Source organism: Atractosteus spatula, chromosome 3 (genome assembly GCF_055471065.1).
Source record: "Atractosteus spatula isolate fAtrSpa1 chromosome 3, fAtrSpa1.hap1, whole genome shotgun sequence".
NCBI classification, from domain to species: domain Eukaryota; kingdom Metazoa; phylum Chordata; class Actinopteri; order Semionotiformes; family Lepisosteidae; genus Atractosteus; species Atractosteus spatula.
Genome location: NC_142708.1, coordinates 74723448 through 74739662, shown reverse-complemented (window position 1 = coordinate 74739662; position 16215 = coordinate 74723448). Strand labels below are relative to the sequence as shown.

General features: G+C 55.5%; 1 protein-coding gene across 4 annotated transcripts in view; it reads left to right on the top strand.

The window, feature by feature from the left end:
- Window positions 1-10629, top strand: part of sipa1l3 (signal-induced proliferation-associated 1 like 3) — a 46634-nt gene extending 36005 nt beyond the window's left edge. For all 4 annotated transcript variants that reach the window (XM_088911580.1, XM_088911581.1, XM_088911583.1 and 1 more), the window contains 10 exons: window positions 187-308; window positions 485-606; window positions 2577-2977; window positions 3736-3948; window positions 4355-4520; window positions 5219-5399; window positions 5828-5974; window positions 6897-7017; window positions 7508-7589; window positions 7673-10629. In XM_088911580.1, coding sequence (XP_088767706.1) covers window positions 187-308; window positions 485-606; window positions 2577-2977; window positions 3736-3948; window positions 4355-4520; window positions 5219-5399; window positions 5828-5974; window positions 6897-7017; window positions 7508-7589; window positions 7673-7816 — 1699 coding nt within the window. In that variant the 3' untranslated portion in view covers window positions 7817-10629. The remainder of the gene's footprint in view (window positions 1-186; window positions 309-484; window positions 607-2576; window positions 2978-3735; window positions 3949-4354; window positions 4521-5218; window positions 5400-5827; window positions 5975-6896; window positions 7018-7507; window positions 7590-7672) is intronic.
- Window positions 10630-16215: the final 5586 nt, after the last annotated feature.

The window sequence follows — 16215 nt, the reverse complement described above, 5'->3', positions numbered from 1 at the left end:
CCCGGGAACAGAGGCCCGGAGATCTGTGCCTGGAAGCGGGTTCCAGTTTGGGCAAGGCGTCGTTGGGCACCGCCAGGGGTCTGCGGGGCCCCTCTCTCGCAGCGCGGTGTAGCTTGCTGTGCAGGGCTGGGCTGACCGCCTGCCCCTGCTGCTCCGTGTGACTGTCCTTGTGTGTTTGGCGAACAGGTACGGCCCCCCCCAGCGCCCACTGGCCTACGATCCGCACGCGCCCCTGGACCTGACCTCAAGCGGGGAGTCCTCGTCCGGCTTCACCAGCCAGGAGAGCACCATGGAGAGGGTCAAGACAGGTACCGTCTCCCAACAGATTGGGTTTCCGATGTGGGGATCTAGACTCTGAGGGTACGGGAATCCGTTCTCAGGCCTGCACAGCGGGGTGCTGCTCAGGTGGGTGTCTGCGGTGCGGGTGGCGCCCCTGGGCCCCAGGACTAACGGAGGCCATGTGCTTGTGTGTGTGTGTTTGCAGAGCCGATGTGGCACGTGCCCACCTCCTCACGGATCTCTGCCACACCCGGGGCGGGCGTCGTGGTGAAGAGGCCCAGCCGGCAGGACGCACCCAGCAGGGATTCTCCCAACAGGCATTCCAAGGTCAGAGGTCGTGGGGCCTATTGCTCTCCACACCGCACCGCGGAGCCCTGTCTGTCCCGAGACTGTGTCCCAGCCACTCTGCATGCCAGCCACACAGTAAATACAGCTCTGGAAGAGACAGGAGCTCTGGAAGAGACAGGAGCAGGGTTTACATGTGGAATGGATGGAAAAGAAATCTTGTGTTTGGTGATGGGAGGGTGGGAGGGTTTGGTGTCTCAGAAAATGATAATAAAAAACTTTATTGTATATAGCGCCTTTAAAGGTGGCTTCTCAAAGCGCTTTACAGAACAAGAACAGTAAAAAATACACAAGATATGCACAATGAGAGGAGACAGTAGATGGGAGTGCTGAGTACAGTAGGAGCAGAGGGGTGAAGAACAGAACCAGTTCAGTCAGGAAAAGGTCATGTGGAGCATCTTGTGTTCCTGCTTCATAGCTCTGAGGAAAGGCTCCAGCTCCCCACGGCGGTTGGCTTTGATCTGCTCGGTGATTCACGATAAGTTCCCCAGTGAGTCACGCTCGTGGAATTTGCGGTGCGTGTTTCACGCCCGGAGCCGGCACGCACGCTGGATGATTCACGCCGGAGTCAGCCGCACGGAGGGAACGGAGTGGGGAGCCTTCTGCTGCTGTGCTTTCTCCTAAATGACTCTTTTTTAAGAAGCGGCTCGTGGCTCGTCTGAGTCTGCAGGCAGTCCTGTGCCCAGCGCCCCAGCTGCCGGCGCTGGCTGTGGTGTCTGTTCACCTGCGAGCGCAGACCGGGTCTTGCAGAATGTTGACTTTTATTTCCAAATCGTAAGGGAGCAGGTGGTAAAGGGAAGCTTGTTTGTCATTTCTTGTGCGCATGGGCTAGAAAAACAGACGTGTGTTTCTCTCCTCCACGCGGGGAGCTGGTGTTGCAGGAGCCCATGGCAGCAGGTTCGGGCAGAGGCCCAGCCGGTCGCTCAGCGCAGCGACACGCGGGGCCAGGCTTTGTCCGGCAATCCCAGAAACCCCGTCAGCACTCAAAAAGGAAGAAAAACAAGCAGAATCGTTGCAGTTTTTCAAAGCTTGGCGGAGGAGTTTAGGTTAAAGGAAGAAGAGATCTTAGGTGCTGAATGGAGGGGAGGATTTGATGTTGAAAATGAAACTTCACGGAGCATTGTGGCGCCGGCTGTCTGGCCAGGATATTGAGGCCGACATGCTGGTGTTTGTGGGTCAGGAGCAGCCAGATAAGCCATATCACCCTGCCACTCCCAGCTGGCAGCCCACTGAAGCTCAGCAGGCGTGAGCCTGGCCAGTACCTGGAGGGGAGACTCCTGGGAGAGCTTAGGCTGCTGCTGGAAGTGGTGTTAGTGGGGCCAGCAGGAGGCTCTCACCCTGCGGTCTGTGTGGGTCCTAATGCCTCAGTATAGTGACGGAGACACTACACTGTAGAAAGGCGCCGTCCTTCAAATGAGATGTAAAACCGAGGTCCTGACCTCTGTGGTCATTAAAAATCCCAGGGCGTTTCTCAAAAAGAGTAGGGGTGTAACCCCGGCGTCCTGGTCAAATTGGCTTCATCACTCTGCTCTCCTCTCCACTGAGAACTGGTGTGTGTTGGGAGCATACTGGTGCATCATCCAGGTGGGGCTGCACACTGGTGGTGGTGGGGGGGATCCCCATGTCCTGTATAGCGCTTTGAGCGGAGTGTCCAGAAAAGAGCTATGTAAGTGTGAGGATTTATTAATTATTCTAAGATCTGGGAATCATGTAGCAGCAGAGCGAGCCACCGAGTGAGGAGTGCCCATATCGCCTGGTTTCTAGTGATTTTGGTAGTGAATAATGAAAGGCATTCGAGCGATCGCTGCAGGTTGCAGCTGTGTTTGTGCATGCTCCACTTTATGCTCAGTGTTTATTAAAACCTGGAGTCCTGTCCCTGGCGATGCCGCAGGTGCGATACAGCAGGCGGGACCGGTTCTGACCCAGTGGGTTTCTCTCTCTCTTTCTGGCAGGGCGAAGCGCAGTACTCCAGCCACTCGAGCAGCAACACCCTGTCCAGCAACGCCTCCAGCAACCACAGCGACGAGCGCTGGTTCGACCCGGGAGACCCTGCCGAGGCGGAGCCGGACCCCCTGGCCAAGGGGGGCTCTAGCGACAGCGGCATCGACGCTGCCACGCTCTACACACCCAGCCCCAACTCCACGGGCGTGAAGCCGGGCCGCCCCGTGCCTGGCGTGTCCCAGAAGGCTCTGCACAGCTCCGCCACCTACAGCGGGCTGCAGGAGCTGGCTTGCCGCGCCGGGGAGCGCAGGAGGGAGTCCTCTCCAGCCATCGCCTCGGGGGTGCAGACCAAGGGGTACCGCACCAAGACCTTCCCCCCGCCCAGCACCCCCGGAGACCCCTTCCAGTCCAGGTGAGCTCCGAGCTCCAGAGCTTCCAGAGGTGTCTGGGGGGTCTCAGGCCCGTCGAAGACCTCGGGCCCCGGCAGGGACAGCAGGAAGGCCGGGCGAGGAGAGGAGTGGGCAGAAGGAACGGCGGTGTAGACCTGAAATCGAGGGCTGTTGTGTTGAAACGGCGTAACGCCGAGAGTAAGGCCTCGTTTCCCATAGTGGGTCCAAGTTTGTTCATCTCAGAGAACAGACCCTGCTGCGCCGGGAATATGTCCCCAGAAGAGCAGCCAGTAGTATTCCTGGGCTTAAGGGGGATGTCCTATGCTGACACCACAGGAACTGAATCTCTTTAGTCTTGTTCTCAGAAGAGTACGTGGAGACCTAATCCAAGTGTTCAGAGCCCAGAGTCCCAGTTTGTGCAGCAGATGTTTTTCAAATGAGCAGTGAAACACAAAGTAGAGGGCACAAGGGGGAACGGCATGGAAGTACAATGAAAAAGGAGGAAATTCCTTGCACCAAGAGTAGCGGGAGTGTGGAGCGAGCTGCCCAGCCACACCATTGAAGCCGATACTCTGGCTTCTTTCAAGAAATAATTGGATGAGATACTGGATTCAATCAGCTACTAAATTCTAGCCGGGTCAGATGCCCTGAATTGCTCCTCTCATTTATAACTTTCCTGATGGTCTTAGCTGGGGAAGGGCTTAGTGTCTCTTGGGGCCTGGCTCCGGGCTGTTTGTCCGGCCCTTCCTCTGGCTGACTGCTCTCCAATGTTGTCTCGCAGGTCCTGCTACACCCCGCAGGGATACAAGCCACCCGGTGCCGAGATGGGCCGGCCGACGAAAGCAGGCCAGTCAGGTGCCTACCAGCTCTCCACCTCTGCCCCCAAGTCCCTGTACTCCAAGAGCAGGAGCCAGGCCAGCAGCTGGAAAAGGACGGAGGAGACCAGCCCCCCCACGAATCCCCCAGCCACCGCCTGCGCTGCAGACAGCAAGAAGTAAGCACACAGCAGCTCCGCTCCTTCCCTGTCGCCCCCCTGCATCGTGTCGGCCCACTGGCAGGGTCTTTGAACTCTCGGTCAGTAGAGGGTGGGGCCGAACTGGGGGACCCCTGTCACCCCCTGCGTGGTCATGCAGTAGGGCAGAGCAGTTCCCCTTGTGGGGCTCCAGGAGACACCCTGCTGCGGGAATGGGGACTGGACACTGCTGTCTGCCTCCCGCGGTTCAGCGAAGGAGTCAAGTCAAGGGTCTCCACCAGCCGGCCTCTGCCCCTCCTCCCCGAGTCACTGCGGCCGGGGTCTCGGCGGAGGTGTGAGGCAGACTCGGGTGCTCGGCGTGGCCTCAGGGGCCGACTGGCTGGGGTCAGTTTTCATGGCGGCTCTCCTGTGTTTCTCGGCGGTCCAGGCAAATTGACGTGAACTCCAAGAACGTGTTTGGGCAGCCCAGGCTGCGGGCGTCGCTGAGAGACCTGCGCTCGCCGAGGAAGACCCACAAGTCCACCATCGAGGACGACCTGAAGAAACTGATCATCATGGACAACCCGGGTGCCGACTCCACGGACAGGGACGGGGTGAGGGCCTCTCACACACACACACGCTCGCTCGCTCACACACACTCGCTCACACACACACTCGCTCATACACACACAAGCCCGCGCGCTCATGCACACACTCACACTCGCTCTCCCGCACTCTCACTCATTGACATGCACACACTCGCACACACACTCACATGCACTCACAAACTTGCTCACACACTCGCACACTCACACTCTCGCTCATTGGCAAACATGCTCACGCTCACGCACACTCACACGCTTGCTCGCTCTCACACACACTCATTGCCACACACTGGCACGCATGCTCACACTCACGCAGTTACACACTTGCTCTCTCTCACACACACTCTCGCTCACGCACACACTCTTGCTAGCTCTCGCACCACACTCGCGTACACTCACACACGCCCTTGCACAGACACTCGCTCACACTTCCTCATTGCTCACACGCTCTCTGGTGATTGAGCTTAGTGATCTCTTTCTTTTCCTCAAGTCGCTTCGCTGCCTTTCAGCCTGTAAAAAGTCTAATGCAAACACTCCTAAGGGTAGCCTGGCCCTCTTGAGCAGGTGAATATTGCAGTGTACTGTAGTACAGTGCTGTGGAAGCATAGACAAGCTGTCACAAGGTTTGGTAACAGTATTGTATATGTGAATGTCCTCACAGTGACAGTGTCCTCAGTCTCCTGACTGTGTATGTCTGTAATCCTCAGTCTCCCAGGAAGAGCCTCCAGCGCACTTTCTCCGACGAGAGTATCTGCAGTGGGCGCCGGGACCCCAGCTACGCCAGCTCTCAGCTCTATGAGTCCACGGCCCCCAACGACCTGCTCTTCAGCAGCACCCTGCCCCTGCGCCGCACCCACCAGCCCGCCAGCCACCTGCCGGACAAGAAGTGTGAGTGTCCCCAAAGGGACAGATTGTGGCAGGGGGCTTTCAGGGACTCGATTGCTGCAGCTCCTGTCCTCTGTGAGAATTTGGATTGGACCAGTCCTGCATGTCCTTCACTTACCCTTTGCACATTTGGTTGGTGTTTTGCACAGGGAAAGCTTGCAGCACGCTCTGGCGGTCCTGGGTTCCGCGCGGCGTGCGGCTCTGCTGCAGCTGCCTGCCTCACGGCTTCCTGTGCTTTGGCTGGTGTGTTTTCGGAGGGTCCTTCTGCCAGCCTGAGGCCGGTTCATGCCAGGGCTGCAGGTGGCTCAGCCAGTGGGGGCAGCTGACGGGACCTGCAGGGGGTGTCCTTGGCAGACAGTCGCTGACGCTGCAGAGCTACGTGCGCGCTGCAGCGTGGGGCGATGCTGACTGGTCTCTCTCCTCTCCTGCAGCCAACATCTCGGCCTCAGAGCTGTCCCTGACAGAGGCGCGGGACAAGATCCCCCTGCGCCGGCTGGACCCCGGCATGATGCCCCTCCCCGACACGGCCTGCGGGCTGGAGTGGTCCAGCCTGGTCAACGCAGCCAAAGCGTATGAAGGTAGGCGTGCGATTGATCGAGTCTTGCCATAGCTCGTGCTTTTACTTCTGTCTGTCTGGGTTTAGAGTACCTGGGTTTTGAGTTTCGCGTTTGGTGCATATATGCTTTGACACTGAATCTCTTAGGCCATGAACAGATGAGATAACTGGCTTGATTTGATCCTAAAAAGCATCAACAGTTAAACTCGAAGCAGAGGACGCATTTAAAGCGCAAGTGCATTTAAAACTGAGAACAGGAGGCATTTTTTACTCTTAGGGTAGCGGGAGGATGGAACATGTTGCCCGAGCCGATACCCTGACCTCTGTAAGGGACAGCTGGACAAAATTCTCGGATTGATTAGCTACTGATGCCAGAACAGGCCAGATCACCTGTAGCGTTTTTATGTCACCATAAAAAGCGACATAATTATGTCATTATGTCACCATTGTAAGCCAGGGCTGACGGAGTCCCTGAGTGCACCTGTGGATGTGATTGGTGTTTCAGTGTGTGGTTGTGTGGTTGTGTGAGAGTCTGGACTTGGAGAGTGGGGGGTCTGTCTGAGAACTGGCAATGTCCTGCTATGAGCCTGGGGACCTGACGCTCCTGGGACCCCACAGACACTCTGCTCCGGACCCCAGCGGACTGAGCTGTCCTCACAGGCCAGGCGCTGGGGTCCGAGCTGCCCTTCAGCAACGCTGGAGTGGTTTGGGAAGGAAGGTCCCTTGAGTGCATCTGCCTGAGCCCGTCGACTGCAGGGCGGTTTGTGAAGAGCAGGCTTGTCGTGAAGGTAGAGTGCTGTCAGCGGACGGGACGGCCCGCCATCACTCTCGCTGTCGGTCGGGTCACGGCCCAGCCCGGCAGCACCCGAAACCCAGCCCGGTCCTTCTGCCGGTGTGAACTGGCGCCCGTGTCCACCCGGTGACACGCCTCCTTTCTCTTGCAGTCCAGAAGGCCGTGTCGCTCTTCTCCCTCAACGAGCCGGTGGCGCTGCCGGACCTGCGCCCGGACCCCAGCCCGGTGCACTTCCAGGGCCCACCGACGCCCCGGACCACCCCCACCATCGGGTACGTCCGCCAGGCGAGCTCCGAAGGGATCGCTTGCAGGAGGCCGCCTTGAGCAGTGGATCAGGGGGCCTGTCCGTGGGGTGTTTGTTTCTAGCTTTGCACAGCCAGAGACTTAACAGCGCCCTCTGGTGTCCCCTAGTGGAAATAATAATAAACTTTATTTTATATAGCGCCTTTAAAGGTGGCTTCTCAAAGTGCTTTACAGAAGTAAAGAAGAAGGTTTTGAGTCTAGATTTTGAAAGAGTTTAGGGAAGGTGACTCTCTGATATCCCTGGGGATAAAGCTCCAGAGCTTTGGGTCGCAGCAGGAGAAGACCCCGTCAACCCTGGAGTGTAGACGGGCTTGGGGGACAGACAGAAGCCCAGAATCAGAAGAGCGAAGGTTGCGGGGTGGGGAGTAGGGCGGTAGTAGCTCAGACAGGTGTAGCTTTGCTACGGGCCCAGCGCCGGTTCCAGCTCGGGCCTGACACGGCGTCTGCCTTTGCTTTCAGCGAGGACATCTCCAGCGACCTGTCGGGCAGGATCCATCACCTGGAGGTGATGCTGAGGCAGCTGAACAGCGACTTGGAAAAGGTGAGGGGGAGACTGGAGCCCCAATCCCCTCCCGGGCCCCCGGAGTCGCCCGGATTAACCCCCCTCCCTCCCTGTCTCGCCAGGAGAAGCAGGACAAGGTGGCTCTGCTGGTCGAGGTGGCCAACCTGAGGGAGAACAACCAGCGGCTGCAGGAGGAGTCCCAGACGGCCAGCGAGCAGCTCAAGAAGTTCAGCCAGATGTTCGGCCGATCGGCGGAGCGCAAATAGCGGGCGGACGGGGGTCTCCCCCACCCCAAAACAACCGGGGGACCCTCGTACTCAGTGCAGCTACTCGGGGAATCTCCCCTGACGCTCCTGGACGGACTGGGTTCGGGGGGGAGGGGGGGAGACCTGAAAATGCCAAAGGAGAGGGAGCCCCCGAGTCCTCTCTGTCGGTCGAGACCTTGCTGACCTGGCTGGGGGGGCCGCCTTTCACTACAGGCACACCGGTGACCCCCCGAGCCAGGAGCACTTTCTTTGAGCAGAACAGGTACTTTTCTCTGTAACATTGGGTCAGTCTTAAAAACTCTGGAACGAATTGAAAATTCAATAGTTTTAATTATTGTTGTTGTTGCTGTTATTATAATTATTATATTTGTTTTTTTATTCTAATTACTGAGGTTATTTTTTTAATTGCTTTTCTACCACGATTTGGGTTGGTCTTCATTTTTGTACATCTCACTCCGCCTTGCGTCGGTGCCCGGCCCGGTGGACTCCCGATCCAATCTGATCTGAGGCGCGGCGGGTGGCGTGTTCCTACTCGACAGTAACACTAACGGTGTGGACGTCGAGTGAGATCCGACTCTTCCCGGGGCTGTCCGCTCGGATGCCGCTGGGAGAGTCGGAACTTCAGTCGGCCTTTGTGTTGCGCCAGGGGGCGCGGCCGGGCCTAGCTAGGTTCGGAAGACCCCCAGAACAAGCCCGCTGAGCGCCAGCCTCCAGCTCGGCCTGTTTGGAGCAGTGAGGCTTTCACCAGCCAGGTGTCTGTTCCGGGTGCTCACGTCCAGGTGCGCTTTTCCTGGCTGCGTTAGAGAATGAACACCCCCCGCCCCGGAAAACAACCGGCTCCGCTGTCGAGATCCGGGCCTCGTCCACTGTGCCTGTCGCTCTCTCCCGGACCGCTCAGCACACGTCGCGAGACGAGGACCACGCCCGGGGAGTTGGGGGCCCCGTTGTCGTGAGCACGCCGCCCGCGTGGCTGGGCTCGAGTGGGTCGCTGTCGGAGGGCTCCAGGTTCCGGGGGTGAAACACTACGTTGGTAGAATCTGCTGCTCTGTCCTTCCCTCCTTTTCCTATTCGACGCACGTGGCCTCACGGTCACAGAGGGCGTAGCTCCCTGACTGTGCCGTGCTTGAGGCCCTTCCCCCCGTCCCCCCCTTTTTATTCCTGGCAGAAGCTTCTAAAACAGGGTACAGGGGCTCGGCTTCTGCCCGGCTCTGTTGCTGCTGAGCGGGCTGATAGGAGCGCGGAACAGGATCGGAGCTCTTCCGAGCGGGTGGGTGGGCAGGAGCGCGGAACAGGATCGGAGCTCCTCCGATCGGGCGGGAGCGCGGAACAGGATCGGAGCTCCTCCGAGCGGGCGGGAGCGCGGAACAGGATCGGAGCTCCTCCGAGCGGGCGGGAGCGCTGAACAGGATCGGAGCTCCTCCGAGCGGGCGGGAGCGCGGAACAGGATCGGAGCTCCTCCGATCGGGCGGGAGCGCGGAACAGGATCGGAGGAGCTCCGATCGGGCGGGAGCGCGGAACAGGATCGGAGCTCCTCCGAGCGGGCGGGAGGGCGGAACAGGATCGGAGCTCCTCCGATCGGGCGGGAGCGCGGAACAGGATCGGAGCTCCTCCGAGCGGGCGGGAGGGCGGAACAGGATCGGAGCTCCTCCGAGCGGGCGGGAGCGCGGAACAGGATCGGAGCTCTTCCGAGCGGGCGGGAGCGCGGAACAGGATCGGAGCTCTTCCGAGCGGGCGGGAGCGCGGAACTGGATCGGAGCTCCTCCGAGCGGGCGGGAGCGCGGAACAGGATCGGAGCTCCTCCGAGCGGGCGGGCGGACCTCTGCGTGCTTCCTCTCTCCCCGAGACGCGCGCTCGCCGCTGTGCTGTTTCAGCTCCGTTGTGAATATAGACAAATTGCTAATTTTATAAAAGCTTATTCAAAAGACGACGACGAAAGAGAAAGCCATATGACTATTTTTATAGGGTGCGTACAGCTATTTTTGGAGGGCTAAAGTATTTTTGTACATTTTTAAAAGCAGGTCGCGCGGGAGACGGGCGAGAGGTTGATGGCTGTTAATGGTTCAGAGACAAAATGTCGCCGTTCGGCGGTCTTAGCCCTGAGAACTCAAAGGGTCTGTTGTGTCGGGAGAGAGAGTCCAGGCGGTCGACGGTGGGAGATTCGGAAAAGCAGTTGAAGCCAATTCCGACCTTGTGCAGCAGGTGGCGACACTGGGGCCTCGCCGCCATGCTGGATCCCCCTGCCCAGCGAGCGAGGCATCGGACAGGGCGGACCCAGCTGAGGAGGTCCCCCAGCACGGTTGGACAGGAGGAAGACTCGTGGCCGAGAGGGACCGCAGGTTCCTGGCTCTGTCTGGCCGGAGCTGAAGGGGCCGTCTCCCGCCGGCAGCGCTCGGTTGTACACTACAGCTCGACGACTTTAACTGTACTCGCGGTACGCGCAGGGCGACGGGTCGGTTCTCTTGTTTTCTGAGTTTAATTTATTTTTTTTCCCCGGTTCGTGCCGCGAGAGGCGTCGTGTTCGGATCTCGCCCGCGCGTCGCCTGTCGTCCTCGGCGCCGAGCTCGCGGATCTGTCGTCCCGCCTCTCGGGGAGCAGAATACGTTTCCGATTAGGTGTAAATGGAACTGTGTAAATGATATTTTCCTTGTTTTATATATATATATAAACCACACAGCAAATTTTTCTTGAAGGTGAGACGTCTATTTAATTTTTTGTATTCTGCCTGTATGCCGATTGAGTTTGTTCCGATTGCTCACTCTTTGCGTTCTGCAGGCATGTACAAGGAGGACAAAATAAAAGTTTCCTAAAAACTGGGGCAGGGGGAGAGTCTGAGTCATTTTCCCCCCCGTGTGTTCCGGTCTGGCAGCGGCCTGTGGTACGGGAGAGACGCGGGACAGGCGCTCGCGTCTCTGTCCTGCCGCGCTCGTCGGAGGAGCTGGAAGGACAGCTGGAGTATTTCCCGACGTCCTGCGCAGCGTCTTGAGATGGAAGCCGTGTCTCTCGCAGGAGCTGGCTTGGGGAAGAGGTCCCAGGTCCGGCGGTGGGGCCTTGTGTCAAGATGGCAGCTTCTGGGAACCTGTACACCACTTGTCCCGGCTCGCCTCCCAGCTCCAGGCCCGCCTGCCAGGGCCGGTTCCCCCATATTGGGGGAGAAGGGGGTGAAGTCTGTCGGGGCTCCAGCCTGGCCAAACGCCGAGCTCATGCTGGGCCTGTGGGACATGGGGAGAGCGGGAGGCGGCACCTGGAGATTTTGGGTGCTAGGCTCTGCAGGGGAAGAGGTGCGTTGTGGAGGATGGTGAGAGGGAGGGGGAGCAGACTGGAGGCGGTGGTGCCCAGAGCAGCTGGAGTACAGCCTGGCATGAGGGCGACGCCTCTCCTCCCTGCAGCTGAGAGTCGGAGCTCTGGGGTGACTGGTTTCTCGAAAGAAGCTTCTCTCCAGCTTCTGGGCCAAGGGCAGACCCAGGCCTGGGACCGATTAGGATCCGGGTGGGATTTTTCCAGACAGGCTGCACGTGCTGGCTTCTTACCTGCCGACAGGTGAGGGCGAGAGCTGGAAGGGACTGGACTAAAGTGGGCTCGCTCTGCACTTGTTCTCTCATGGCCAGCTCGGTAAGCCTCATCGTGCGCATGAACTAACAGCCCCACTGCTGGGGGTGTTTCCCCGGCAGCCCGGCTGGGGCAGCGGTGTGGAGACTGCAGTCTGGCTGGGGGTGTGCTCCACCCACACCACCACCGTCAGAGGTGCACTAGTGCAGGGTGGGCCAGATTCAGCCCCTGCAGATCAGCCCACCAGGCGATACAGCAGCTGTAGAGTGCCACCCTGATCCTGAGCCGAGTTCCAGTCTAGACCTCAAAGAGCCAGAAGCCAATCCAGCCGCAAGGTCTTTGTGTGATGAGTGTGTTTTTGTTTTATTTTTTTATAAAAGACCGCTCATTCTCACCTCAGGTAGGTCCTCCCCCATCTGCCTCTCCTCTGCAGCCCTACAGCTTGTATGGGGGGACTGCAGCCTCAGCCAGGCTGCTGAAGGGTACCAGGGGTCCCTCAACGTCGATTAGCAGCTCTGGACGCTGTTCCCAAACTGAGGGGGGGTTGTAGAAAGTGGCCCCTGTGTGCAGACACTCTGCCGGTGGGGCGCAGGCAGTCAAGGCGACGTGATCGCAGGGCACCTGAGGTCCACACCTGTGCTGTAATGAGTGAGTGTGTGCAGGTGTGTGTTATCCAGCGAGCACCTGTGTGTGTTTGTGGTTGGCCTGCCTGCGCCACGGGCCTCCTTGCGGTTGGAAGAGAGGGGCGTGAGAAGCCCATCGCTGACCTTGAGCTTATCTTAGGCAAAGGGAAGAAGTGCCCTAATGCTGCAGATCCACCTGGGGTTCTTATTTTGCTTTTATTCAATTACCAGAGATCTCTTCAGAAAAGTGCTGTCTGTTTACAACTGGCAGCTGGTTGATTGTGATAACAGTTGTGCAGAGTGAAATGCTGGGGGGGTCTTTTTTTTTTCACTGGTCTTTAACTATTAGTAAGTGCTGTTAGTAAAAGGTGCAGTTCTTCTCAGACTTGAGCTGTGCCAGCTGCAACACCTCACATTCCCTGCAGCACCAGCGCTCGAACAGCAGGTGGAAGCAGAGAGACATGCAGCCTTGACTCCTCTCCTGGTCAGTACTGCGCCTGTTCTTCCCAGCACCTGCTTGGATGAGCTGTAGTAAGTACAAGAGATCAGTTTGTCTATGTGTGGAGTAAACTGTGCAGTCTGGCATAAAAGCAATACAGTCCTCCAGAGGCGAGAGGTGGAGACTTTAAGGAAGTGATTCTTGCACACAGTAGGGCATTAAATATTATTACTAGTAAGTGTTCAAGCACATGGAGAAAATCGTTTTTTGGTCTCAAGCTTCAGCTTATGGCTCTTTAAAGAGGAATAACTTTCTAGCTGTTGGACAGGGAGTTTGACTCCTTATTGAGAGGAGATTGAACTGACGCTGCAAATCTCTGGCCTGCGACCTGATGTCTGGGACTTTATCCAGTGTCCAGATGTGTGTGTGAGGGTGGAGTTGACATCGCAGAAGGGGCAGGAGGGGCAGGTTCGCTTTGGGACTGTGGTGTGGGTGTATAGGTGGGTTTTTGCTATCCTGGTGGAGAGCACAGTGATGGGTGGTGTCTGAGTGGTGTGGCTGTTCTGTTTTGGCAGAAGACAGGGTAGCGTCTTGAATTTTAGCTCTAAACTTCTTGTGTTTTGGGAGGGTATCTGGAGAGAGCTGGGGATCTGCAAGAATTAAGGATTCTGTGTGCTGCAGAGAATTGCCTTTGGGGTACTGATAACGCGGTAGTTTCAGGCCTCCTAAAACCAGCTCTCCAGGCAAGCAGGGTGAAAGTTCTGCACTCCTTCTGGCCTGTGCTGATGGCAATCTGTTCTAAATGTGCGTCAAAACTTTCAGCCTCTACGAGGATGTTGCTAGGATATGTCATTGGTAATGAAAAGGACATGTAATAGAAAATGCATCTTTAAGGTGAGCCTATGAGTTGGTGCAAACCCAGCTGAAGGTTTGTTTTGGGATGATGTGGAGAAGGGTGTTACGTGTGTGAGCTGTTGGTGACTTTTCTCTCCTGGCTTAGGGGAGAGTAGTGGTTTGTAACTTTTTTCTTATTGAAGGAGGGAGCCATGAAGAATCAATGCTATGCAGCTACAGCCTCAAATATCAAGGGATGCACAGACTGAAAAAAAAGATGCTCCCGTACCTGTTTTTTGCCAGTAGAGTGCAGCATCGGTATGGTTAAAGGTTAATAAGCAGTGTTGGAGTGAGCTGTTTAATGTTGGATCGCACCAAGTGCTAGGAATAGTGATGGGCAAATATTCACATGAGGCACCTTTCACCCTGGACATTTGGCTGTTGGTATCCATCTCTTGCATTCTGAATTTCATCACAAAGCTAGATCTTTTATATAAGCATGTAAAGGTTTTCTCTAAAAGATGACAAACCTATTAATAAATGTGCAGTGTGTCCGTCTCTCAAGGACAGTGTAATAAAGGGTTCGTGGGGACCGGACAGTGCAGGCTTGCTCTAGGCCTGGAGGCGTGAATATCTAAACATGGTGTGAAAGCATCAGACTAACCTGCTTCACAGAGTTGGGGGGGTATTGACTGACTTGAGTTTTTCTACCACTTATAGCAGTGAAGCCAATACGTTGAATATTTGGCAGGAAAGCTTGGCAGTTTCCCTGTCGTTCAGGGAGCTGAAGCTGCTGTCTAACTTTCATTTCACTTTGACCTTCCAGCTTGGAGATAGCAGCAGGCCTTTAGATGTAACAATCTGAGACTTCTGGTCCTCCTACAGACCAGTTTGGTTTTTTGTTGTGTGTTAAAAGGCGTAACGTGCCTTTCCTAACCCTTCCCTTTGAAACAAGCTCAACAGGTTAGGCAGGTCTCTTCTCCTATGACACTTTAAGTCCAAATGGGGTGACGCAGAGTTTGTTAGTAAACGAGAGAGTAAACTGCCGGGAGGTTGGTTAAGTGAGTAGGAAGTTTATAGAGATTGTAGTACCTGTATGTGTTACTTTTAAAAATAAGGTGTAACTTGACTGGGCTTGTATTTCTGCAGCAAGGAAAGAAAACTGAAGCTTCCAACAGGTGCCATGTTTAAGCAGGGCTCATATTCTTCACCAGATTGATTTGGTGCAACGAAATTTCACCACTTTCTGGAGATTCTTGATTCGTGAGATGGATGTGTGGAGTTCGGGACTGGGACGTAGTGTGGAAGAAATCCTATTTAACACTGGGCTGATAAACCTTTTCACAGTGTGTTATGATGAATGTTAAGAGATTTAGAGGAATGTGATTGAGACAAACCAGCATGTAAGAAATGGAGATTCTAAAATCTGAAAGACAAATAGCAATTTGTCTATTTTATCTGAATTCTCAAATGTTTTTGGGTGTTTGTAGGCTCTTTGCCAGAGAAGGTCGAAATGTAACACCCTCAGTTACGTGTAAAATCAATGTTTTAATTTCTGTTAGAAGTGGGAATTATCTGTTGGTTAGATGTGGCTCAAGTTCAAAGACAGTTCCTGCCCTGTTCAACTTAAGAAACAAAGCTGATCCCTGTGCCCAGTGGTGGGTGTGTGTGTGTGTGTGTGTGTGTGTGTGTGTGTGTGTGTGTGTGTGTGTGTGTGTGTGTGTGTGTGTGTGTGTGTGTGTGTGTGTGGCACTAGCGTCTAAAGAGGAGTCTGCTCTGGTTTAGTGACTCTGCCCTTGCCTGGAGAAGCTGACTTCTCTCTACGGGACCCATGATTGTAATTTTCTAAATGAGAAGGTGGAAGTTTCTCCCTTTCACTGTGTGGGGTTTCTCCCAACCTGCTCTAATGCTGCAGTTATTAAATTGTGCAACACTGAACAACAGGCCTTTTGGGGACTGCTCTAGGAAAGGTGTGCACAGGGTAGGTCAAGGTCAATGTGGCAGAATTCTGAATCGATGTAACATTTAATGGGCGAGGGGACTAGCGGCAGAAGGAGCCTGCATTTAATCTGATGCTATCAAGTGTGTCAATTTTATTTCTCCATAGGAGCTCGGAGCAAATTGAGGCCTCTTTCTTGAGCGGGAGGTTCTGAAAGCCTGTTGCCTGAGTTTAATTTTGATGCAGGGGTGCGGGGAATTTAAGGAATAATGATTTGTGCCTTAGCATATCCTGTGTGGAGAATGTGTTGCTGGAAACTCTGCCAAAACTGTGAAAAGGAACCACTTCTAATAAATGTGGATATGTTTCAGTGCAACAGAAAGGAATGAAGTTGAACACTTGGTCAAGTTGGTTCTGGGCAGAGAGGATGGGGGCAGTGGGGTGGGGTGAGTGAAAGGGTTTAGTGAAGGATATCCAGGATTGAAATGGAGGAGAATGTTTTTTGGTGTTTTGGTGTGGGGAGTCTCACTGTTGTTTAATTGCAGCAGCTGGTTTGGCAGTTTAAATTTGCAATGTGTTCAGCTTTACCTGCTTAATAATAGAAATGGCGGTGTCCAGGGTCTGTCTCCAGCACAGTGGGTTGGCAGATGTGGCGTCGCGGCTGTTGTACTGACTCGGGTGTGATGGAACTGTGTAATATGGGTTATATGTAAGAAACAAGGAAAAATCTGACAATTTTCTGTAAGGTGAGAGGTCCGTTACATGTTTTTGCATTCTGTCTCTTTGCGCTCTGCAGCAGTGCAAAATAAAATATTCCAGAATCCCGGGAAGGGGGGGGGGAGTCTGTCGTTTTTTCCTTGTGTGTTCAGCAGCAGAAACAGGCAGTCAATTGCTGCGGCCGGGGGACTGTCCTCTATCTTTGTCCTTCCGAGCGGTCTGCGGTGCTGGGAGCGCCTGTGGAGTCTGAGCTGACATGCTGTGCAGTCCCGTCAGATCGCCGTGCGCTGGGCGAGAGGTG